At 48.2% G+C, this 26235-nt stretch overlaps 1 protein-coding gene across 1 annotated transcript; it reads left to right on the forward strand.

The window, feature by feature from the left end:
* Positions 1-2772: 2772 nt before the first annotated feature.
* Positions 2773-22663, forward strand: Adamts8 (ADAM metallopeptidase with thrombospondin type 1 motif 8). Its single transcript, XM_021644021.2, has 9 exons — positions 2773-3875; positions 10827-11066; positions 12167-12302; positions 12921-13088; positions 13983-14287; positions 16178-16361; positions 18553-18725; positions 18841-19016; positions 20909-22663. Exons 1-9 carry the CDS (start codon positions 3090-3092, stop codon positions 21477-21479), a joined length of 2739 nt encoding a protein of 912 aa, XP_021499696.1. The 5' UTR covers positions 2773-3089; the 3' UTR covers positions 21480-22663.
* Positions 22664-26235: the final 3572 nt, after the last annotated feature.

Raw genomic sequence — 26235 nt, forward strand, 5'->3', positions numbered from 1 at the left:
ATGCCAAACAACTGTTTGTAACTCTAATTTCAGGGGATCCAATGCCCTATTCTGACCTCTATGGGCACACATGTAGTCTATATACATACATGTGGGCAAAACGCTCATACTTATAAAATAAAATAAATAAATCCAAACATATTTTAAGAAAACTAAATAAATAAATAAATAAAACTTAAATTTTACAATAAGCCTACAGTGTAAGCTGGTGCAACAGCAATTAACTATTTAAATGTTAATTAAATAATGAATGGCTGCCAAATGTAGATTTAAAGACAAAACAAACACAACTTTTTTAAATAACTTCCCATTCATAATTGTAGCAAAATATATATATTTTTTGAGCTTCTTACTTCCTAAGAATCACATACTCCAAATTTAAAAAATTCAAACTAATGTTGCTTTATGTTCAGCCAACAACTTTTTTATAGAAAGAGCCAGATAGTAAATATTTTAAGCTCATTCAGCCATACCATTTTACAGTTCAAATGCAGCCAAAGTGTCCATGACTATCTGTTGCCAGTAAACTTTCTTACAAACACTGAACTTTGAATTTCATGGCATTTTCAAGGTCGTGAAATATTAATAGTCTGATTTTTTATATTTACCACCTAAAGTATTTAAAACATTTTTATTTGGTGCGTGGGATATACAAAAACAGCCTTCATCCATGCATCAGTTTGCCAAGCCTTTTGGCAATTATATTCTTCGACGGTGAAAAAGAGCAATGTAGAGACTCCGTAATTGGCCCGTTTGGGATTTTTCACTGGTGGGCTGTGATAGCGTTTGTTTGGCTGTACTAATTTCATCCACCACGCTTCCAGGGGACTTCTCTGCAAGCCAGCTACCATCCCTGGAAGGCTTGACTTAATTATAGCTAAGGTACGGGTGACACCTTGTGGTTACATTGCAAATGGCAACTGCCCTGGAAGTTAACCTCCACAGAGGTATAACCTCCCAGAGGGATGAATCCACCAGGCCTCTCTACCTGGCAGCCTGGCTGGCTCCTGGGATAGTTTGGCAGACAGCAATTGTTGTGTGATTGTAGTTGTGATTGTTGATGAAGAGGAGCAAGATGAAGTTCACAGTTCGATATCTGACTGTCTCCCAAGAGGGCATCCAAAGGCAGTTCTTTCTGTTTTACGACAGTAGCAGCTACAGTTTTCAGAGCAACACTTAGTTCCCCTGGCCTGGTTATTGTCGTTAACATCTAAGAAGGAAAGAGAAGCTGGACACTCTTCTCAGATGGCCACAGAGGAGAAAGAAGGACTGAACTACTGTTGAAAACTGGAAGTTGAAAGCCAGGCATGAGGCCACCGCACATACCTGTGACCTCAGCCCTCCCCCTCCGGAGGCTAAGGGGAGAGACTGACAAGCCTGAGGCCAGCCTGGGCCATGCGGTGAGACAGTGTCTCAAGAACGAACAATGACAACAAAGACAGAAGTTCCACACTGGAAAATGGTGACCAAGGGTCTTAACGGCAAAGACAAGTAATGGAAGTGTCACCCTAGCCCTGAGGCAAATGGTACCTTGAAGATTCTCACCAACCCCCTTGTAGTTCCATAAAAGCAGAGAGGGCTCCGGGTGCCGGGGCTTCTCCCTAGGTTCTGTAGTCACATAAGTCACTTCAACAGCCCCCTCTTTGTAGGTGACAAGCCCGGAGAGTCTTGCATAGTCTTACATGTATGTCTACCCTTCACACTACGGAAATGGATCAGGTGGGCTAAGATAAGTAAGAATGACTCAACTGTGGGCACCCTTAGTTGAGGGTAAAAAAAAAAAAAAGCAGAATAGTTGGGGGCAGGTGAGCTGGCAAATGCTGTGCCCTCCATGCTGGCTACTCAGAAAGGGCACGGGGCAGAGGGCTAAGTCTTGCACTGAGAAAACAAGATTCTGAATCCAGTCTAGAGCCGATCCGATCCGTTCTGGTGCAAACGTTGACTTCTGCGGTCTTGAAACGGCCCGTCACTCTTCTTGGGCGCTACTGTCTTCTGCAGGAAGACGTGGTGTGCAGCGGAGTGAATTGACTTCCCTTGTCTTTATATGTATTCGGAGCTGTAGGCAATGTAGTAAAAGGGACCTGACCACGTTTCCTCCTGTCACCAAGGCAGTTGGCATAACTGTGAGAAGACGGGCTGGAGAAGTACTTTCTCCCAGGGGTAGAACTTAGTGGTATTGAATCCATTTTCCCTCCCTGATGGTAAGCTCTCAGTGCTCCACTAGCCTCAGAGGAAAGCAATTAAGCGCCCTTGCTAGACTTGACAGGGCGGATTTTTTTTTTTTTTTTTTTTTTTTTTTTTTTAAGTTCTGCGGTGGTTCTTAATGGACAGCGTGGTTTCAGTATGACTTTCCTGCTTCTCACTTGTGTTGTCCATTAAAGGCTCTGGAACCTTCTCCAAAAGCCTCTTTTCACACTGCCTGCTCTGTACAGGCATCTGAACACTGTCGCTGAGAACAGGGCAGAGTGTGTCTGTTCCCAGCACCTGGCTCTAGCACAAGTCCTCTCTAGGACTTGCCTTCAGGGGCTGTCCAGCATTACAGGAATTGGCGTGGGTCGTCCCGCAGAAAAGGGGAAAAAAGTTGTATTTGACACTTAATTACTTAACTGTGGGGAGGGGCTCGCTAACTCCTGATGGTTTTACATTTCATCCCTTTTTTTTTCCCCTCCTCTCCCTCTTTTTCTGTTTCTGTCTCTGACCCCAGGGGAGGGGAAACGGGAATAGTGAGAGATCAAAAATAAACCTCTTATGTCAAAGCCGGGAAGGAAGTATAAATATGAAGGGCTCGGCAGCCCACTCGGTGCTTCCCGGGGAAGGAGGCGACTGCACGGGACAGCGCGGAGGACGCGCGCTCGCGGTCCGGGGCGCCAGCTGCTCCAGCTCTGCTAGGTTGGCTGGCGGACGCCAGGAGGAGCGGGCTGCGCGAACCGGAGGGGCCGCCAGGGGACCGCCGCGCCTGCTGCCGCTGGCCGAGTCGGCCTCCCCGTCTGATTGATCATTTTTCCTGGAGAGAGCGGCCCGGCCGCCTCGGGCCACCAGCACCTGCCCGGCCTTCTTCCCTGTCCCGCTCTCCGCAGCCCTCCGCCCCCATGCTCCGAGACCCCACCGCCGCTCGGTGGCCGCCCCTCCTCCTGCCGCTGCCCCTGCTGCTGCTGCTGCTGCTGCAGCTGCCGCCGCCGCCACTCGTCTGTGGCGCCCCGGCGGGGCCGGGAACCCGGGCGCAGGCCTCGGAGCTGGTGGTGCCCACGCGGTTGCCGGGCAGCGCGAGCGAGCTCGCCTTCCACCTGTCCGCCTTCGGCCAGGGCTTCGTGCTGCGCCTGGTGCCCGACGCCAGCTTCCTGGCGCCCGAGTTCAAGATCGAGCGCCTGGGGGGCTCGAGCGCGGCGGCCGGGGGCGAGCCGGGGCTGCGCGGCTGCTTCTTCTCGGGCACGGTGAATGGGGAGAGGGAGTCGCTGGCGGCCGTGAGCCTGTGTCGCGGGCTGAGCGGTTCGTTCTTGCTGGCAGGCGAGGAGTTCACCATTCAGCCTCAGGGCGCCGGGGACTCCCTGGACCAGCCCCACCGCCTGCAGCGCTGGGGACCCGGGCAGCGCCGCGAAGACCCCGGGCTCGCAGCCGCGGAGGTCTTCCCCCTCCCACGGAGACTGGAGTGGGAAGTGGACATGGGTGAGGGGCAGGGACAGGAGAGGAGTTACAACGAGGAGGACAGGGAGCAGGACGAAGGGGGGTCGCGCAAAGACGCAGAAAACTCCCGCGAACTGCCCCCACCCTTCGGATCCAAAACTAGGAGCAGGAGGTTTGTGTCCGAGGCTCGCTTCGTGGAAACCCTGCTGGTGGCTGACGCGTCCATGGCCGCCTTCTATGGGACGGACCTGCAGGTAGGAGCCTTCCGCAGACGCTTACATTCCTTTGCTTACCCGAAGACTTTCAATCCTTCCCTTCCCAGTGCGAGGGAAAAAATCCCTCGCGCGTCCAAGCCCAACCCCGAAGGGGACTTTCTCCTTTCTGAGAAAGAGCAGTAACTCCATTAACTTCTGCCGTCCTGGCTTCCTACTTCCCAACCCCTTCCAATTTACAGTAGAGGCGCTGGCTGTCTTTTTTGAGATGGCATCCTGAGTCTCCCGCAGTCCCCAAGCACCTGCTTCTCCCAAAGGAAAACAGCACATTTTTTTCAAAGAGCCCTGCCCCTCCTAATCCAGCTTCCCGCACCTCTTTACTGTCCCGGACTCTCTGAGACTCCCTAGTACAGGAAGCTGGGCTGGGACAAGGTGCCTGGGACTGTGTTTGGGTACAGAATTGAGGTTCCTGTAAGTAAAAGACTTTAGAGGGAACTGAACCTGGAAGGAGGCTGTCCAACTTCTGTACGCCCAGGTGGTTCTGATCAAGGGGCATGGGCTACCTTGCCAACCTGGCACTCAGCCCCGGCAGAACTTGGCAATGCCAGCATCCAGCGCAAGGAAGGAGAACAGAATTTCTGCCTGGAGGCTCAGCCCAGGAAACTGAACTTTCAGTGAGAAAGGGGAGGAACTAGGGCTAAAGGATGGACTTTTTCAGTTACTGTATTCGAAGAACCAGGGCTGGGCTTGGTCCGCCTGCCTCCTTACACCTCATACACCGCAGCCCAGAGTCAGCTTTCAACTGACCTAGGCAGAAAAACTTGAGGCCGCGACGGTGTGGCTAGTAGCTGAACATTCCTTACTGCATGCGGTTGGTGCTGACTCGGCAAGAAGTCTTCCCCAATCTGTCCCTCCGAAGACAGGGCAAAGATCTTACCAGAAGGAGAAGGGGTAAGAGTCCCACTTTCTGGACAAAGGGAACCATAAATGTTAGCTCAGTAGAGAACACTGACCCGTCCAGAGATCAGTCAGGGATCCCAGCATCGAAGCCACTCGCTCGGTTAATATTTTGACAGTGATCTTGTTGATCAGGGTCCGCATCTTAGCTAGACCCAACCCGTGCCTGGCTTTTTTCCGTTGTAGGCTGGGTGGGGCATGGGCATTACCTTTGCAGAATGGCAAGACAAAGAGACAGGGCCTACTGCTTCTCGTGTGATCTTTCCTACTCTCTGAGCCATCGGCCCTCCTGAGGTTTGCTCTGTGCTGATGTCATATTTGATCCTCTGCCTACCCTAAGAGGAGGCACCAGCCACTTCTTCTGACCCCTTTCACCCAAGTAAGTATTGGAGATGCAGAGAAGGGTGAGGAGAAGGCTTCCCAATTCACCAAGACCACTACATCTAGCTCCAGGCTTCTCCAGGAACAAACCCAGAGCTAAAAAAATTATATCTATCCCCTAGCTAGACCAATCTCTGACATCTGCTTGATGCCCAAAATGTAGAAAGACCAACAAGAACATGGAGAAAATGCAGGACAAATCCGTTTTTAAGAACACAGAGCCAAAATGTCCTCCCTAGCACCTCTCTCAGCTCCTCATTTAAACACTGAGTTGTTAAACATTTCCTTCGAGGAGGTACTTGGCATCTCCAAAGTCCACAGCTGTCCATGCCCCAGAATTCTCGAGCTACTGAAGCAGGACATCTGGTTCTGTCCCAGGTTATGCAGGCTTCTGCCTGAGGTCCAGGCATGTTGCTCATACAAGTTGGCTTTCACTGTGAAAAACAAGTCCTGGTACTTTGAGACCTGGCTGATTCAAAACCATCTCTTCCATGCCGAAGCCAGTCCTTAACATGTAACCTGCAAGGAGGCTCTGGGCAATTCATTCACACAGATGGGAGTCGCTTTAGGGTGTCTCCCATGGGGGTGTTGGTGGTGATGATAAGAGTCCCTGATCCTTTAAGGTGCTTGGACAAGGTAATAGTTTCTTGTCTAGGCATCCGTGAGACTGCTTTCTAATGAGCCCAACTTCTGGATGGTTCCACTGCTCTCTGAGCATGTTCCATTATAGGTTTTGCATGCATGACCTCAACAGAAATGCCTCTGAGAGAGCTAGAGGAAGAATATGAAGCTCAGAGGGCTTGTAGCTTTCCTAAGGTCACACTGCTGAGTGTGGCAAACTAGATTTGCCTCATAACCCAGGTTTCCTGATCCTAAGTCTAGCATTCTTTGTTGCTGTATCATACTGTATCTTCTCACGAAGAAGTTCTGTGGTTCTATTCACTCTCTCATGGCTGTCTATATTGTGGCACACTCCTTAAATCCAGGAGTCTCAAGATGCCCCATCAAAGTGCCAAGTCCCATTCAGAAGCTTTGCCTTCAAAGCTTCAAGAAAGAATTGGCTATGATCCAGACTGGTGTCATTGCTAAGTGACAACGACATTTATCAGAACTCAGAACTCGGCAAGTGAGTTCACTTAATCCCTCTCACCTTCTTATCTGGCTGCAGAGTTAAGGGCTCATCTTAAGGCAGTCTCAGAGATGGTTAGATCAGAATGCACTGCCTTGTCCAAGCGCCCTGTCCTTCCTTAAAGGATTGGGGCTCTTCTCACCATCAACACCCATTACCCAATTTACCCCGAAGTGACTTCTATATGTATGAATGAATTGCCAAGAACCTCCTTGCAGGTTACGTATTAAGGACTGACTTCTGTATGAAGGGGGCGGCTTTGAATCAGCCAGGTCTCAAAGTCCTGGGACTCGGTGGTTTTCTCAGAGAAAATCAACTTGTGTGAACACACCTGGTCCTCCTTCAAAATGCTCAGGAATGGAATTCTGGAGCCTTGGACAGCTGTGGTTTCTGTCAGAGTTGTGACAAAGGGAGCTTTCTGAAAAGAGGGACCACCTCAGGACAGTCCATTGACTTTGTGTACATCTCAGACACTACAAAGTGTCCCCTGGGTGGACTTGGAGCAGAACAGAGTCCCAGCAGTAAGTGAACCTTCTGAACCTTCTTCCCAGCAGGGATGGTCTAGGATTGGTTCTTCTTTCCCAGAGCAAAATGGAGCATTCCCAGGTGCAAGGATCCTGGGAGCTGATTCCAGGCAGAGACTGTCACATCATCTCATTTACTTCTACCTTCTGTGGTGAATGTTCCCCACAGGCCCTAGGGCTATAGCTATCCTATACCCTGGTTCGCCCAGAGGAATCTCTGCCTGGTAGCACCAATATAAAGAGTGTCATCTTTTGCTGTCAGTAGTGTGCTGGTTCGGATGATACGCAGGTACATGCTTCATCAGCTCTGTAGTTATGTCAATTTTCATGGGTACAAAACTGTTAGGTTCTATTAATTATGTTCAGCCCACCTTCCAAACACTGGGTCCTTTCCAGCTCTTATATCTGCTGCAGTCAGAATGACCAAAGAGACTATTTCCCCCAAAAAATGTCCAAATATCCAAACATTGTATGTGTGTAGATCATGGCAGGGCAGCCTGGCTTGCTTATTTGCTTGCTTTGGGTTTTGTTTTCCTTGTAGCCACCAAGACTGATGGTAGTGTGGCCAGGAACATAGACTTAGGAGGAAAATAGAAGTAACTGAGAATTCCTAGGCAAGTATCTATCTCTCCGTACCTTGATTTCTTCACCAAGTCCTAAGATTGTCTTGAGAATGTAACAAAACATGAAGCACATCTGAGCCGGGGCATGGTAGACAGTTGATGCTCAGCAAGACATAGCTATTCCTAGAGTTGCCCTTAGTGGTTGAAAGCATTTGTCAGACTGGGCATAACAGTGTGGCTACACATCGCTGGAATGCTAGCTACTGCTTTTCAGCTTTGCTGTCCTACATGGCAGAGAGACCATCTTTGCAGACTGCCTCAGCTCTGAATGTCTATGGTCGGCTTCAGGAAGTTCTGAATAAGGGTAGCTTTTGCAGCAGCAACACCTCTTGCTGTTCAGGAAACAAGGTGTGATAAAGGATGGCTATGTGAATCTTGCTCTTCCCTCTCCCTCTGCTTCTCTCATTCCTCCTTACAGCACTATCCTAGGCCCTAGAGTCATACCAGGAAGGCAGATAAGAATAGCATATGTGGACATACATTGCCATTCTTCTGATGTCCCCAGGTGTGCCACACAGTACTCAGTACTCACTGTGCCAGAGCAGATAAGGAAAGTACTACAGGTGACATTGTAGCCAGGATGAAGAGCCGCTGGTAGTGCACTTTGCCAAAGCCCAGCCTCCTCAAGGATCCCAAAGGTAGGCTTTGATTGCCACAGAAGCATCCAAGATCCTAGGGAAGGAAGTCCTTACTTGTAGCTCAAAGAATTCTGGGTGTACTGATGGAGAAGACCTCAGAAAAGAATGCCACCTTTACCTAAGGAAAGTTAAGTTGCTTGATGCACCTTGACCATGGTCCTCATGGGCTTCCATCACTCTGGCATAGTTCTGGAGGTTGCCTGCCAAACAATAGGGTCCTCAGTCAGTAGGGGAGAATCTCATTCCCACTCCCATTTAGCTCACAGTTTGTACTTGTGTGGTAAGCAGAGAGGTATAAATAGATACCAGGTGGCAGAGCAAGGGAGCCATTTGACCTTTTCCTTGACTGGCACCTGGGCCTGCTCCCTGTATCTGTAAGTCAGATCCATCCTTCAGGACCTAGAGAACAGATGGGGAGTCAGAAGCATACAGACTCCAGCCATACCTAGCCCACACTTAGCAACCCTTGATCCTGGAGAACTGAGATGTCACTGTGTCTAGAAGACCTAGCTGGACATGGAAGATAGTGGAGATGACCTGCTTCTCAGTAAGACAAGGACTGGAGATTCTGAAAAGAGCACTGAACCATGAAATCTCTGTGATCCTCCACCATGCAGATTACCTTCTAAGATCGTCAGTGACAGAGAAGAACTTAAAATGTCTTCATAGCCTTCAGCAGTCTCAGCCTGACTGCTGTTCAGTATGTGGAGAAAAGGATCTCATAAATTCTCTATACTGTACTTCCTCTATGTAGCCCTTTGCCTTTTCTCTGAGGAACTAGTGAACCATCTGTCACTCTGCCTAAATCTGGTTTGGTATGATCAGTTTGTATATACAGACCATTCTCAGACCCTGAAATCTTCTAGTTCCTCATAACCTCGGTTGAACGTCTAGAAACCAGCATCTTGCCCTCACACTGTTTTGAAGAGACTTCATCCTCCCTAGTTTTCAGATCACGGAACTGGAACTCAACAGGAAGAAATCCCAGAAGGATAGCTGCAGACTTCTCCAGAAGAGGTTCCCAGGGGTTGGTCCAGTCATACCCTAGCCTCATTAGACAGACCAGGAGACTGTCTGTCCTCCCTCAAGAAGCAGTGAAGATCTGGCCAGGGACTTGTCTCTCAAGCTACCATTCCTCAGGGCTCACCCCCAGTTGCATAATGATGTGATTGCATTTTTCCCCTCAGCAATCCAACTCACGGAACAAATGCCAAGTTGCAGCTTTGCTGATAAGATGTTTACACCAGCCTAAACAAGCTGGAGTGCATGGCATGCTAAGTAACCTGAGCTCAGAAACCTGCCAGCCCATTTGTGGGAGTAACGAAACATCTGTCTATTGCTGGCAGGATGAACAGACAGGTCCCATTCACACATAATGAAACGCATCTGGAACTCCCACACATGGCCTTCCTCAATGGAATGTCCCCTCCATAGCCTTTCCTCCTCTTCTACTCCCACCTCTTAGGCCACAGGAGAACAGAGAGAGGAGCGGAGGGAGGTGAAGCTTCAGGAAGCAGAAAAAGGCAAAGCACGCAAGCAACTGCTCAGCTGGCCACACCATGGGCTCAAGGCATGCCAGCTTGTCACCCTTTGTCTCTGCCTCTGAAAAATAATCCATGAGGTCCCCGAGGCAGGACAACAAGCTCCCATCTGGCCTCCCCTCAAAGCCTTGGAATCCAGCAAGAGAGCAGTTGGCAGTTCAAGGATAGGCCAGAGGCCAACTAATGACGTAGTTGCATAGGCCCTTCAGTTGGCCTGGGTGGAACTGCGAGCAGGTGGGATCCTCTGCATGTGGGTCTCATTAGGCCCTCTAGCTTCTCTCAAAACCCAAGGAGACGTGCATAAATACTGGGGGTGGGGACACTGTTCAGGCAGAAACCAGAAGGCTGAACTCTGGGGAACTCTAGAAAGGAATGTGGAACCTCGGACACACACCTGGGCTGGCATCTTGGCTTTGATAGTAGTGTGATCTTCAAGAACTTACCAAGCTTGAATAACTCTCTCATTCAGAAGCAGAATGTCAGTGGCCTGCTGCTGTGAGAAGTTAATGAGTTGATGTATCAACGCGCCGCGACCAGTGGCTACTGCAGAGTAGCTGTTGTTAATTGTTAGAGCAAAGTTTTCGGGGTTAATGGTTCCCATGCTAAAAAGTAGATGTTATCCCGGTGAACATCGGGAAAATGCTCAGACAGATTCTAAGAGGGAAATTCCATTCACTGTGAGTCCTCAATTACTGCTTCTGGAGTAATGCCAGGCAAGACGGGTTCCTTGGCAGGGAACCAGTTGGTGTTCCGGGCAGTCAGGATAAGCCATCCAACCCAAGAGAACTTTTTATTTGCAGTTCCAATATATACAGCTTTTGATGCATTGGAAATGTTGTTGGTGCAATGGAAGAGCTGTCTGTGTAGAATTTAATTAATTCCTAGGAAGTAGGTCACACATGAGCTGGTCTGGATGTTAAATGCATAAGTTTTGTGATCAAGCGGGTCCATGTTCAGATGATGGTTCATTGGGCTTGTAATCTTGGGCTAGCCACTGAGGCTTGGTCATCTTTTCTGTGGAAACAACACCAAGTCCTCAAATGTCTTGATGTTCTTCCTCCTGGGGTGCTACATAGCTAAAGCTCAGTCCAGAGCCCAGCATGTGTGAGATGAGTGTCTCCTAACAAGAGGTGGTAGGAGAGGGCAGCCAAAGCCATTGAAAGTGATAGTGTTCTTCCGCTGTCCCCTCCTCCCTGGTAGAACCACATCCTCACAGTGATGTCAATGGCAGCCCGACTCTACAAGCACCCAAGCATCAGGAACTCCATCAACCTCATGGTGGTGAAAGTGCTGATAGTGGAAGAGGAAGGATGGGGCCCGGAGGTGTCGGATAATGGAGGTCTCACACTGCGCAACTTCTGCGGCTGGCAGCGGCGCTTCAACAAGCCCAGCGACCGCCACCCGGAGCACTACGACACCGCCATTTTGTTCACCAGACAGGTGTGTGGGCTGGGAAAAGCCCAGGGACTCTGAAAGCCCGGGAAGATGGGAGATGGGATGGGCAGATCAAAGGGAGGGCTTTTGAGGCCTTTCCAAACATGGGAACTGTCTCCCTGCTGGCCCCAGCTGGACTTTGGAAGCCTCTTGCTGGAATGATGAGAAGGAGGTCATGAGGACAAGTGTGAGGCCGTTGCAAGGGGAGAAGAATCTAATAAGGGCTCTTTTCCAAAAGTTTGTGACCAGCTGTCTGCTGAGGTCATATCAAGAGTAGACGGGCTCAGGCAACCCCGAGAGAGGTCTGGAATTGGAAAGAGGAAGGGAGTTCTGTCTTCAGTCTGGTTAGTCATAGAGACGGTAACCTGGAGTTTTCACATGGGAGGATGGCTGTGGTGACTTAAACAGCTTCCCTGAAGGCCCGTGAACCCAGTCATGTGTGCCAGGCCAAGGCCATCCGTCCTTACAAGAGCCACAGGTGGAAATGAAGTGCTGTTCTATTCGTTTTTGCAACTGAGGTAACTGAGGCACCAAGAGGCTGTTGAGCAGGAGTAATGCTCACAGTTAAGCCCAAGCCTTCTTACTGTAGAGCTAGACTTTGAGCAATTGTAAAGATCTACCTCTCAAAGCAGGCCTTGGGAGTCCTAGGCAGACCAACTATCACTCAGTGGCCCCCTCCTGCTGCCGCATGAGTGTGTGTATAGATATAGATATAGATATATAGATATATACTTGCATGAGTGAGCACCTGCAGGAATGCAAGGACACGTGTCCATACACACACATGCACATGTGGTCTTGGTGTTGATGTTGGTGCTGTTTTAATGATATGTTTCTTGAGCTCCTCTCTAGTTTAGAAAAAAAAACAAGGATAGGTGAACTAACTGTCACAACCAAGACAGAAAGCCCAGGGAGTCAGGACAATGAGGTGGAATGTCTAGATTGTAAACTCTACTGATTTTCCCATTCTTCTTTAAACTCTTCGGAAGGCTCAGTAATGCTTCCACCATCAGGTGCCTCTCAGAAGGCTGACTGGCACAGGGGGCGCATACTCCTGGCCTCCGTGCCTAGCCCTGTAACCTAGCATGCTCTCTTCACCAAAACAGAACTTCTGCGGGAAGGGAGGGCAGTGCGACACCCTGGGAACGGCAGACGTTGGCACCATCTGCGACCCCAACAAGAGCTGTTCAGTCATCAAGGATGAGGGACTGCAGGCAGCCTACACCCTGGCCCATGAGCTAGGTAAGTCTTGTCACAGCAGGGTTTGCTTCAGACATCAGCGGAAGCTGCCTCCTTCAAGTCTACAGCTGCCTGGATTCTGAGGAGGAGGCAGCCTCACACGTAGCCATTGACCAAGTAGTTCTATATAGATAGATGTTATACTTGATGTTACTGACTCCACTCCTACTCTGAGCATAAAACAAGGTGGTAGGTTGGTGTCCTGCACCATCAGCAGCATTACCCAGAGAATGCCAAAACATGGAGGAAGTGTTCGGTTACTGTGATGATGTAAGCAAGCTAAGTATTCAGGCTTTATGGGAAGATGGATTATGAAGAGAAAGCCATGTTAGACAGCCAACAGTGAAAGTGAATATGAGATCCTTTTTGGTCAAAAAATGAAAGATCTCAGTGGTCCTCAGTTCTCTGAAAAGAATTCCTGGAAGTAGGATGCTGAGAGTAAGACCCAAAACGAAAGTGTTCAGGGGGGTCTGTGTGGCCAATGAGGAGATGGCAACAGGGAAGGATTCCTGAGCCCATCAACACTGCTGGTCACATAGGGAACATATGGGCAGGACAGGGCACCTGAAGGTGGGTAGCTAGAATAAACCACACCTCTCTGCTCCCCTCACCCACAACCAGGGCACGTTCTCAGCATGCCCCATGATGATTCTAAGCCCTGTGCGAGGCTGTTTGGACCCATGGGCAAGTACCACATGATGGCGCCATTCTTCATCCACGTGAACAAGACGCTGCCCTGGTCTCCCTGCAGTGCTGTATACCTCACAGAGCTCCTGGATGATGGTCACGGTATGCCTCACTCAGCTCCCCTCATCCCCCCCCCGCCCATCTTCTAGAGAGCCTTTTTCATGGCTGTTGGCACCTGCTCTGCCTTGGGGACTCTCTGCAGCTGTGCTTTCTCACAAAGCTTATAGGGTGGGGAGAGATTTCAGAGGCATGTCATTCTAGAAAGGCATGCTAAGCATCTTCCCAGAATGCTCGTCCTTGCCCTCATCTTCCCATAGCCCAAGCTCTGGGCTAACTTAGATTTATTCACTCCAAAGCAGAAGGAATTACTCTGAGAAGGTTGTCTAGAAGTGGTGAGTTTAAGCAGAACGTGAAAGAATGGAAGACTGTTTGTAGTTTGAAAGAGCAAAGAAGAGAATGTTCCAGGCTGGAGATGACAAAAAGAGTGTGGCAGGTCACAAGAGAGCAAGGACATAGGGCAGGGGTGCCTGGATAAAGAATTTTAGATTGTTGAACAGAGCAGTATTCTAGATTCTTCTGAAGGAGGCGGGGAGACACCCAATGTGAAAATAGCAGACTGCACAAATGTCAGTACTCAGGCTTTATTTGCATGTCAGGGTTCTTAAGCTTTAAGTGGGATGTGGTTTAATGGTGCAAGCGTCTTGCAGTCGCTAGATGCATAGTGAGTGTCACAGGGAATGTACCTGACATGTTCTGGACAGCAAAAGAAAACTCATCCTGCAAAAAACCTTTGCTACAGTTGCCCAGAATTAAACAAGTTCTATGTACATGGTTGGATGTTGGTTATGTTTAGATCAAAGATGAAGAAACCAGGATGCCTAGATACTAAAGTACATCATTCAGAACTGGAGCTTAGTGTAGGAGCTCAGAAGACCATGCAGAGCTGAGGGCAAGGCCCTCCCCTTGTTCTGACTCAACTGTTTTCTCTGTTCTCAGGAGATTGTCTCCTGGATGCCCCCACCTCGGTCCTTCCCCTCCCCACAGGGCTCCCAGGCCACAGCACCCTCTATGAGCTGGACCAGCAGTGCAAGCAGATCTTTGGGCCTGACTTCCGCCACTGCCCCAACACCTCTGTGGAAGACATCTGCATGCAGCTCTGGTGCCGTCATCAAGATAGTGATGAGCCCATTTGCCACACAAAGAATGGTAGTCTCCTCTGGGCTGATGGTACACCCTGTGGCCCTGAGCACCTATGCCTGGATGGCAGCTGTGTGCTTAAGGACGAAGTGGAGAATCCCAAGGTGAGGAAAATAGATGGAAGATAAAGGGAGGAGAGGAAAGCTGGAGGGAGATGAAAAGGTTGTATACGTGAGAGTCAGGAGCTAAGATACTCCAGGCCAAGCTACAAGTGTTACTTATCAGAAAAATCAGTCGTCTTTCAAGAAAACAAATTGCAATTACCCCCACATTGAGGTTTGCTCATGTCAAGGGGATGTTGCCATTGCTTCATGGAGTTTATCATCTCCTTTTTGGTGCTGTTTTGTAGCTAATTTGAGAGCTTACACAGATTAGTGAAGGTGTGAAGACCAGAAAGTGGGCACTCAACAAATGAGAGCCTAGAGGACTCTACTATAAATAGAGAGTGACATGGAATAGGAACATTTCATCAAGGACTGAGTATTCATAGCCTACCATGTTTAAGCTGAGTGCCTTAGTAGAAATCAGAGAATACGTGCAATGGTAAGAATGTCAAACTCCAATAGAGAAGGGATCCGAGTGGCCTGTGTCCAGAAGGAGAAAGCTTGGCCCAGTACAGAGGAAACTTGTGTGAAAAACCCAGGCAGCGCCAGCGAGGGTTTTCAGTGGTTCACTTCTTCTCCCTGCTCTTAATACATCCAAACAGCAAGGCTGATCACATTTCTCTTACTGCAAGTCATGGAGCCTTCATGATGAAATACCATCCGATGAGTTTCACAGCCTGGGCCCTGCCCAGAACTGCATCGCCACGGTGGCCCGAGCACGTTCCAAGGGCTGTCCTTGGTGGCATGCTCGTGTGCTAAGCTTGGGAGACTTCCTGGGCTGTGGGAGCCACACACTCCCATCTGAAGCCCGGGCTGGCTCAGCATTCATGGCTTCCAGCTCAGCCATTTCCTGTTATCCCCATTCATTCTCTCCTCGTGGTGTTGAGAGAAAAGGAGAACCACCCATCTCAGAGGCAGGACCAAGCAAGCTTCGAGAGTGACATAAAACAGTCGGGGGATCATCTGTCCTTAAAGAGAAAAGGCAGGATTGGAAACTGACTACTTTCGTGTGCAGTACCATGCCTCTGACAAGGGAAAGCACCGCTGCTATAGGATCATGTATTTGGGGGATACTATGAAAACCACGGGAGTAGTCTCCCTCTGGGCAGTGGTACATTTTGATAGCTTGCTTTCTTTCTCTTTCCTGTATTTATTTTTACAGTCTTCTGTTTTCATTTTTATATGAACAAAGTGTTGCTTTAGTAATAGAAAAAAATTAATTTAGAACCCTTGATGGAGCTATCGAAGGAAAGGGTTTTTTTCTCATAAGTCAGTTGTAAACTTGGAAGTGCTTCTGCTTGTTGCCTCAGGGCGGCCCTAACCCTCGAACCAGTAGTCAATAGAATTGTGACAAGACTTCTCAGTGGCCATTTCTTTAGACCAGGGTTCCTCAGCCTTGGCGCTATGACAGTTGGAGCTGGGAAAGGCTTTGGGGGAATTGCGCACTATTGGTTATTTAGAAGAATCATTGTCTTGATCTGCTAAATGCTAGTGACATATATCCTCCCCAGATGAGGCAACTACAATGACCCTAGACTCCTCCCATTGAGAACAACATGGACACCTACTGCCCCAGACCCAAACTTATCCCTCTTACTTTCCCTCACACTGATTCAGCAGATACTGTGTTGAGCACCTGGGTAGGGTAAGATACTGTTTCATATATACGGGCAGTCACAGCAAACAAACCTAGCACAGCCTCTGCACTCACTAAGCTGCATCCAAGGAAGCCACACTATCATTACATAGGCAGTTGAAATTACTTACAGAACTCCATATGCTCGGAAGAGAATAACTAGATGAGGAAGTCAGACCCACAACCACCAGGTAGCATAGACAAATGAAATCTGCTCCCCTCTGGTCCTGATGCAGTGGCATTATATGTTGCAGGCTGTGGTAGATGGAGACTGGGGTCCATGGGGACCCTGGGGAGAATGTTCTCGCACCTGTGGAGGAGGAATACAGTTTTCGAACCGTGAGTGTGATAATCCAGTGCCTCAGAATGGAGGAAGATTTTGCCTGGGTGAGAGAGTCAAGTACCAATCATGCAACACAGAGGAGTGTCCACCAAATGGTAATTACCTGCCGGAAGAGTTGATGATGTAGGTGTAACAGGTCCCAAGAGGAGGGGAGGGAAGTCTCCTCAGGTGCAGAGTTGAGCCCTGATCCTGATTCTTACCGGCTCTGCAGGGCACCAAGCTTGAGAACAGTCCTCAAGTGCCCAGGACTGCTCTTACTTTAGGGAGAGGTTGATGATGTCAAAGAATGGACCAGGACCTTTGTCCTGGTCTTCTGAGCTGTAGAGAGACAAGGCATGTCACTGCCAACCAAATCTGTCAGGGAGGGACCTTTGAGGAGGGGTTGTGTGGAGGGTAATAATCCTCTCAGAGGCATCTGAACCCTTCTCTCCATGCAAATGGCAGCCTTTTTCAAAGCAAGTGTCAAAGCCAAACCTCCAAGGTCTCTCCAGCCAGCATTCAGCCCAGGCAGGAGGGAGGGTTTCTGAGTGTGATTGATTCCCGGGCAGCACATTCCTTCTGAGAAGAGCTGCCCATCTTCCCGTGGGGCCATGGCAACTGCCTGACAGAGCCTTCCCCAGAAGGAGCACTACCTCTGCCTCCCCTTGTTCATTCCTATCACCTAGGTCATGCTAGAAAGCACACACAAAACTCAAAGGTGGAAAGGGAGCAGTAGCCAACTTAGGAAAGGAAATCAGAAAAAATAAAAAATTGCCACCATCTACTCCAGTGCCAGTCTGGGCAGCTCCAGGAAGTGTTGGCAATGTGAAAAGACAAGGGAAGCTTTAGGAGAAATTCTTCCAACTGCCAAGATGCCCTGGCATTGGGCTGGGTGCCTAATAGGAAAATCTGTGCACTCTGCAGTTTTGCTAAACCGGGAGGATCGGTGATGGTATGTGCTCTAGAAATTTCTTTCTGGTACTAATGAGAGTTTTCAAAGTAGGCCTGGATGATAGGTGACATTATAACTTCACATTCACGGAGACCAGCCATTTCTATCTAGCATCAGTCAGAGCCTCTGTGTCCACAGTTATAATAGATAAAGAAGATACAGATGCACAAGCATGGTCTCTGTTCTTTGCAATGCAGCTAATGATAAATTCTTTTACACAGGAATTGTCTCTTAAGCTGTAAAGCAGCAACCCTGAGCTTCTGAGGAATTCAGGACAGGAAGCCCAGAGAGTTTAGGCCAAGCAAGGCTAGTGAGACGGGAGGTTATGTGCCAGCATGCAGCAGGTATGAGAAACACTATCATTTGCTCAGGTGGAGCCAATCAGAAGTTGCAGCGTGTCAAAGCCAGACCACAAAGGTCCGTAAAGCCTGAAACATAAAGCATACATGGATTGTCCATGACACCTATCTTATCAGGTCACCCTGATGGGGTTCCAGTTATAGCCAGGACCCCTGCGGCAGGATGGGCTCACAAACTCAACACTGCACATCTGTGTTTAGAAGTCTCCAGCCATTCAGATGCTAGGATGGAGATGCATGGTAGGAAGAGCAGGCTTCACTCAGGATTCATTCAAGACACTCACTTCTGAAGGGTCTGAAGGCTGTGCACATATCCCTTCATGTGTGAGCACTGAAGAGGATCCCGGGAGGCTGAGCACTCATGCCCCAAAGGATGGCGTGAGGCCTGGGCTTGGGATTATCAGAGTTATAGGCAGGCATTTGAAATCACAGGTTTTCCTGAATTCAGCAGATGATGTCATTGCTAGATTAGAAATAGCCCAGAGAGCGGTTCAGATGTTCAGGGTGCTGGGGTGCCAGTCTCATTCTGAAGCATTATAACGAATGCCAAACCAAACCAATGATCAGATTTGGGGGTAATTATAGTATCTGCAGGTGGAGCTCTCCAGAAGATATTCAGAATTATAGAAAGGGCTAGACCAGGTCTAGCAATATCAGTTAAGTCTTTGCCACGAGTCTGTTGTTACTAGGGAAATCAGCATAAAGTATAATTAGCGAAGTCCTGAAAATGGAGCTCTGTGTCAATCATGCATCCTCGGCTGGAAAGGATACTGGTACCAGAACACCCAGTGTGAGTCTGGATGGCTCCTTTCCTTGGACCTTCGGGAAAGGGTCACCCATCCCCATCCAGGGGTGTCTAGAAACAATGGGCTTGCGCCTCTGTCCTTGGGATGAGTCTGAAGCCTAAAGACAGACAGAAACCCTGGATTCAGATCTTTCACCACCAGAGTCCTTAAGCAGGTATCTTGACTCTGTGCCATTCCTTACTCTTCTCAGGAAAAAGCTTCAGGGAGCAGCAGTGTGAGAAATATAATGCCTATAACCACACTGACCTGGATGGGAATTTCCTGCAGTGGGTCCCCAAATATTCAGGAGTATCTCCCCGAGACCGATGCAAGCTGTTCTGCAGAGCCCGGGGGAGGAGTGAGTTCAAAGTGTTTGAAGCCAAGGTAAGAATCTCCTGGATTCAGACGGGGTTGGGAGGACAGGCATGTATTGCCGCCCCCACCTGCAGACGGCTTCTGTGTGCCAGCCACATGCCCTCCCTTACCTCTCCCTTCCCAGGTGATCGACGGCACTCTGTGTGGGCCGGATACTCTGTCCATCTGCGTCCGGGGACAATGCGTTAAGGCTGGCTGTGACCACGTGGTGAACTCACCTAAGAAGCTCGACAAATGTGGGGTGTGTGGAGGCAAAGGCACTGCCTGTAGGAAGGTCTCCGGCTCTTTCACCCCCTTCAGGTGGGTCTCCTAGAGGTTGGACCCAGGCAGAGGAACATAAAGGGCTTTGGGCACTGATGCTCCAAGCTTAAATTACAGCTGCTAGCTAATAGTTGTGTAGCTAGATGGGGGATCTTATAAATACCTCAAGACTACATTTCTCTACAGAATGTCAGTGGAGGTCTGTTCTCGTGGTCAATGTCAGGAATTCATGAGGTGGGAAATATAGAGCACGTGGAACAGGATCTAGCTATGGAGAGGATGGGACCAGGGCAGCTGTTATTTTATTAGAGCTGGAGGCCACATGGATGGGAATGTGTCAGCTCTGAGTCAGTTAACAAGAAAGCAACACTGAGTAACACAGGAGTCACCACAAAATGGCTCCCTAAGGCTGGTTATGGAGACCCTCAGGCCAGTGAAGCCTGTCTTTCCATGACTAAATCTTCATCAGAGAAGAGGCCACAACCCAGTAGCTCAGCAGCCTTATCATCTAAGGACTCGGAGCTTCTCACATTCAAGCACACCACATGCATTAGAGCTCCCGGAGAATTCCAAAGCATGTTCATTCTATTGGGCAAGGCCAAAACTACATGAGGACTGAGGAACTGAGACAGGAAAGATTCATAGGCTCTGCTAAGGTAGCACTGAGTTAGTGATAGACAGAAAGAGACCTTGGGTTTCTTCTCTTTTTCCCTTCCTCCTGCTGTGCTAGAGATTAAACCAAGGGCATCTCTGCATGCCAGGTCAGGTTCTTTAAGTTCCAGGTAATTGTTTGTTTTCCGCTGTGTCTTGCACTTTCTAGAGAATAAGGAGACTAAGGTCAAGGTCAAGTGTTTCCTTTGTCACTCTGGTATCAAGTACACTCATGTGACTTTCTAGTGTTCAAGCCTTCCATCCAGTCCCAGTACCTCAGAATTTTTGTCTCCTGACTAGTCAAAGACCCCACCATGTTCCATATTCCTCCTCTCTCTCCTTTCCTTCCTTTCTCCGTCACTCCCTCCCTGTTCACCTATCTTCTCATTTCTATGTACATATGGTAGTATGTTATGGTAGTGCCTATCTCAAAAAGATAGAACCATAAAATGAAAGTATTTTTAAATTTAAGCTCAAACTAAGTAAGGACAAAACCATATGCTCTCAGACCATGGGTCCCTTGGCCCCTTTCTTCTAGGTCCTAGACATATGGCCTTGAACACTTTCCCTAGCCTTAGACTGGCCCCCGCTGGACATATAGAACAAAGAGTACAGAATCCATCTGATGTCTTTCCTCAACAGTTTATGCAAACCCTGTATAACCCAGATTCCCATAGAAGGGCAAGGAACCATGCCCCATGTCTACAGTTGCCTGGAAGTATTTTCCCTGAAAGTATCCCATCACTAAAAATCATGGTGCTCATAGTGTCTGGGCACACCCAAGAGGTGGCTTGAAACAAGTTTTATCCATAGTATCAAATATTAGATGCAGCTTGACTCCATCCTGGCTGGGTTTTGACATGAGTGAATGGGGTCATCTTTTTTTTCAGTGAGTTTGAGCTCTAGGTCTGGAGGTAGCCAAACCCACTTTTACCACTGCAAGACAGCAAATGTATTTGAGTTCTCACCCAAGCCAAGGAAGGGCCAGGTTACCTGCACTTTTCTCCTAGGCTCTCCTGCGTTGCTGTCTAGAGCTGCACATCTAACTGCCTCTGTGTCTACAGTAGATTTACCAGATGAAGCAAAAACCCATGGAAAGCCCAATGCCCAAGATAATTCTATCTGCCTTGGCATCAAATTAATTAGAAGTTTGAGGCAATCACTTGAATATCTGCTAGTTGTTTTTTGTCTCTTCACACCCCAGTCACCTGAGGGACCCATCTCCACTTCTAAGCTGGGAAGCCACCAGCCCTAACAGAGTTTTTCTATCTCTATCATAGTTATGGCTACAATGACATTGTCACCATCCCAGCTGGTGCCACAAACATTGATGTTAAACAACGGAGCCACCCAGGGGTCCGGAATGATGGCAGTTACTTGGCACTGAAGACAGCCAGTGGGCAGTACCTGCTCAATGGCAACCTGGCCATCTCTGCCATAGAGCAAGACATCTTGATGAAGGGGACCATCCTAAAGTACAGTGGTTCCATGGCTACCCTGGAACGGCTGCAGAGCTTCCAGGCCCTACCTGAGCCTCTGACAGTACAGCTCCTGACTGTGTCTGGTGAGGACTTTCCCCCAAAAGTCAGATACACCTTCTTTGTTCCCAATGACATGGACTTCAGCACACAGAATAGCAAAGAAAGAGCAACTACCAACATTATCCAGTCGTTGCCCTATGCAGAGTGGGTGCTGGGGGACTGGTCTGAATGCCCTAGCACCTGTGGAGGTAGCTGGCAGCGGCGGACTGTGGAATGCAGGGACCCCTCAGGTCAGGCCTCTGACACCTGTGATGAGGCTCTGAAACCCGAGGATGCCAAGCCCTGTGGAAGCCAGCCATGTCCCCTGTGATCCCCTTGGTGGAAATGTCTTAGGCTTATGGACTTGAGCTACTGGGGTATAGACAAGGGTCCTCTCTAAGGTGATACTACATATCAAGACGGTATGGCCCTTCCAGGCCTCCTGCCACTGCAACCCTTTGGGTACTGCCTAATTCGTAAGGAAGAGGAGAGTATGAGGGTGATGGATCCTAAAGCTGGCTGTCTAGTGGACTGGACCTTGCTTATGTTCAAGTAGAGGGTATAGATTAAAAGGTAAAAGTGCAATTATTGATCCAAATGGGAGATTTCAGAGCCAGCCTCTTTGCAAAGGACTAGCAAAGTTAAAGGGAAAAGAAGAAATTTGTTCTATTTGGTTTCCCCAATAATCAATCTACCTCACAGCGGGGGGAAAATCAGTGTATGGGAGGTATGAGGCCAGGCATTGGGATGGTGAATGTCAAAGCAAGGTCCAGCGCCATCTCGAGCTATCTTCAGATGGATGTGTTTAGTGTGGAAATCCATTGTCTGAAGGGTGGTGGTGTCCATCACAGGGTTGTAGAGGGCCACTTGTTCTCAGGCTTTCACCTGCTGGGGCGGACCCAATTCAGTATTTATACAAATATGTCTCTGAACTAAAGTGTGACCTTACGCCAATGAAATTGTCTAGTCTGGTTCATTACTTCTTTGGAAAGAGCAGAGACCCAGCTCCCAAAGACAATGGCTAACACTAGCTTACCTGAGGTGCACGTGGGGCAGCTGCCATCTTCCCTGGTCTCTGATTGGCTGCTTAATCCAGCTCATGCAAGCAGCTGTTCACCTGTGTGACCCACAACAGAGGTTCTCAAACCCCAGTGCCTTGTAGAGGGTTAAGTCCAACATAAAAGCTGAGCAGACTGTGGATCTACGTTCCCAACAACCACCAGATGGTACGGAAGGCTGCTGTTTTAGAGACTGCATTTCAAGAACCCAGGGATAGAGAAAATTACAACCTATAGGTTATGGTAGCTTTCAGTACCTCTGGGATCTCTCTTTTTTTTTTTAATTTTGTTCATTTTTCTCTTTTTGTTTGTTTTTGACAGAGGGAGGGTCTCATGTAGTCCAGGCTGACCTTAAACTCTCTATGTCAAGAGTAGTCTTGAACTTCTGATCCTCCTATCTACACCTCCCAAGTGCTGAAATTATAGGTGTGTACCACATGCCTGGTTTTGGTTTTGGGTTTTTTTTTTGTTTTGTTTTGTTTTGTTTTTTTACTTTTTTAATTTATTTTAGGGGCAAGGGGCTTGTTATTCTCGAGAAATAGTATCATTCTACTCAGCAAGCTGCCCTATTAGGCCTTGTATGTGCTGACCTGACTCGTTTAAGCCAAAACCCACAAGAATCTCTTAGGATCTCTCACCTTCTTCCAAGGGAACATCACTACAGAGACATCAGCACCTGCCCAGCACCTGACCCCCACATTTCATCCCTGTCTCACAGCCCTTGTAAGTCCAACATCCCAATGAGCACTCTTAACGAGGAACAGTCGACCTGTGATCCACTGGAAATCTCCCTGAGAACCTCTAAAATCCTGTCCTCATATCTCATCTCCGAAGAGTTCCCCGGCTCAGCCTTCCATATAAGGAACTCAGTCCCTGGTCACAAACAGACATTTAAAAAAAAAAAAAAATTACATCCTAGGGTCTGAAGAGATGACTCAGTAGATACAGTGCTTGCTGTACAAGTGTGAAAGTGGGAGTCCAGATCTCCTTACCCATGTGAAAAGCCAAGTGGGCTTGGCAGCCTGCCTGTAATTCCAAAGCTCGGGAGGCAATGACAGGGGAACTACAGGCAAACTAGAGCAGCCATCACCATCAACCTCCGCTCCGTGTCCAGCAGGACACCTTACCTCAATAAGAACAGGGGAGGGCCAGCAATAAAGACAGCTCAGTGATGGGAAATTCACCAAGAACCAGTAAATTAACAATAAAACAGAACAGCTGATATCAACCTCTGACCTCCACATGTACCCACCCCACACACAAACCACAAAGACACACGTGCAAAAAGAAAAAAGAAAAAAAATGACATTCTAACAATAAAAGGGAAAATAACTCTATTTACATCTTCCTGTTTTTCATACCCTTTTCCTTGCTTCCAAGTCTCTCTAAGACATAGGGACATGGACAGACATGCTGCTTATGGAGCCCTTGTATAAATAAGGACTTAGACCCTCGGGGCACAAGGTGAGCCCAGTAGGATTGTAGCCACTACAGTCCTTTAACTATTCTCTAAACAATAGCAATTGGCATCTACTCATCTGCTGGGTGTCTTTTTCGTGTCTGCCTAGATTTTGAGTGAATAGGAGGGCAGGCTTACCCAAATATAAACAAGCATGCACACACAGGCATGTTGATGACTGATAAAGGCAGGGATTTTTCCCCCTTTGATGTGCCCCTGTTTGCTAAGACTGATGTGTGTTTCTGCAAGTCTTCAGGCCCTTCCCTTTTTCATTCTCCCCCAAATAATCAAAGACAAGTGTGTCCTCCTCACTGACTGCCCAGGTCGGGCCAGCTGTGCCATCCCGACTGCCTGTATCATTACCAGACACAGCTTTTGCCCTGGAGTTCAGCTGGCAGCAGAGCTGCTTATGTGCAAAGCAGAATGGAATCCGGCTTGGCTCTGCCTTGCTGTGTGGGCTCAGCAAGGCTCACAGAATACATACTTGTTTGTGTCTGGAAATTCAACAGCTGCAGCTCAGTACTCAGCAAACAGAGCTGCAAAGGGAGACCACACCACCATAGGCCCTGGCCAACCGCAGGCACCCCTTCAGCTCACAGAGGAAAAGACTATACTCCCTCCGCTGAAAGTCTGCATTTTCTAACTATTGCTCCTGGAATCTGGTACTCATTGGAGGCTCTGAGACCCTGATTCAGCAGGTAACTCAGCCTTCGATCTGGGTACTCTTAGTAGCCACCCAAAATATTCCAAAGGTAGTGCATTAACATTGAGGGGTTTTTTTTTTTTCAATGTTTCATCCTTAAGATTAGTAAATCCAAAATTAGGCATAGTGGGTGACACACCTATGCAATCCCAGCACTCAGGATGAAGCCGAGGCTGGAGAGTCTTAAGTTCAAGGCCAGTCTAGGCTACATAATGAGACCCTGTCAAAAATAATAATAATAATAATAAGTGAATCTGTCTGGGGTTTCTTCTGTGTCTTTTATTCCCAAATAGCTGACTAGAGACTGCAAATGTGAGGAGGGATTTCTCTAAGTAAAAAGGAGTATATTCCTGCCAGCAATCCATACCCCTATTTTATTTACATCATCATTCAGATGATTAGCCACCTCAAGGCCACTCAGACTGAGAGGACAAAGGGCAGAGAAAGTGGAAAACAGGCACCTTCATTTGGGATTATAAGCCAGGGTTCGTCCTTCTGCCATAGGACAACATGACTTTATGAGGAAATCTCTGTGGATGAAACATAAAAGAGAAGTCGCCTGTGGAAGCTGACATTCTTGCTGGCTCATTGTGGGCAATCGTTAAAGGAACAAATATTATGTACCTAGGAAAACATTGTAGGAGTCCAGAGTATAGCCCCGTGGTTGAATGCATGGTTGGCATGAGTGAAATCCTGGGTTTTGATCCCCCAGCACAGGATAAAAAGGGGGAAGGGGAAAATGTAGGCTGGATAAAAGAGATATAATATTCTAAACAATAGCATCTACCACACCAAAGTTGCTGAGTGAGCTGAGACTCCCATTCTTCCCTCCCAGGAACTGTCCATTTTCTAGACCAACATGTTTCCCTGGTTTGTTCTTCGAATGGGAAGATTCTCCGGCATTCCACTAAAGTAGCTATCCTTGCTTAACATTGCTGACCAACCCAGAAACACCACAGAAGAGAGAAAGGGGTTCCCCTCGGAAACTCCTAGGAAGAGAAAGAAAGTGCCAATATGCAAACAAATTCTGAAACTCCAGGCTAAGGCAGAGAGGGAGAAAGACACCTGCCTCATTTAGAACACATTTTCCTTTCAGCCTTAGGCTCAGTGAGATCAGAATATTCCAGTGTTCCCTCCCTACCCTGGGCAGGTGACAAACAATGTCTCCAGCAAAGGAGAAAGTAAAGAAGCCTTCCTCAGGCCTCACCTCATCGTTCCTCATTCCAAATGTCTTATAAGTCTCAGGAGCACTGAAAGAGTTGTCCTTAGCCAAGCACAACTTCCTGTTTCTAAGAATGGGAAGGGGAAAAAAATAATTGAAAGGATATTTGGACACTAGAGATTTCAAGTTTCTGTAAACTTGAGTGAATCAGACACATGTGGAATAAATTTCCCCGGAAACAAGAAATGATGCGAGTTCCTCTTGCTGGACCAGAAAGAGGAGAAAAGGGAGTCGAAAATGGAGGTACATCAGATTCTGAAAGGAGAGAGAAAAGTCACGTGGGTATTAGATCAAGGACAAGGTCCCAGTGATGACAAGGGTCAACAGTGCCCCTCCCAAGACCACTTCCTGACTTATGGATTACTCAGAGCTTCTCCAACTCTGAAGTCATAAATCCAAATATCCTGCTCCCTGACCACAACTTGCCATCTTTCCAGATCTTTTACTATACCACACATTTTTCTTCATGGTTCCCAGGTCCTTGACCACCCCCATGTATGCACATTGTTCATCTGCCTTTACTTCTCCTCTGTGCTACATCTTTTCCTGGATCATTTAAACTCCATGTTGGAGCACCGCAAAGGACATTGAACAACACCTCAACATCCTTGCCCCATTGGCTTTCTTCCCAATGCCCCAACCCCA

This window comes from Meriones unguiculatus, chromosome 1, assembly GCF_030254825.1.
Source record: "Meriones unguiculatus strain TT.TT164.6M chromosome 1, Bangor_MerUng_6.1, whole genome shotgun sequence".
Classification (NCBI taxonomy): Eukaryota; Metazoa; Chordata; class Mammalia; order Rodentia; family Muridae; genus Meriones; species Meriones unguiculatus.

Excerpts from the sequence above, each read along its gene's own strand:
- Adamts8 (XM_021644021.2), top strand. The coding sequence starts at position 3,090 with ATGCTCCGAGACCCCACCGCCGCTCGGTGGCCGCCCCTCCTCCTGCCG. Across the intron at positions 13,089-13,982 it reads GCTCCTGGATGATGGTCACG|GAGATTGTCTCCTGGATGCC; the intron begins GTATGCCTCACT and ends CTCTGTTCTCAG. Across the intron at positions 19,017-20,908 it reads GGCTCTTTCACCCCCTTCAG|TTATGGCTACAATGACATTG; the intron begins GTGGGTCTCCTA and ends TCTCTATCATAG.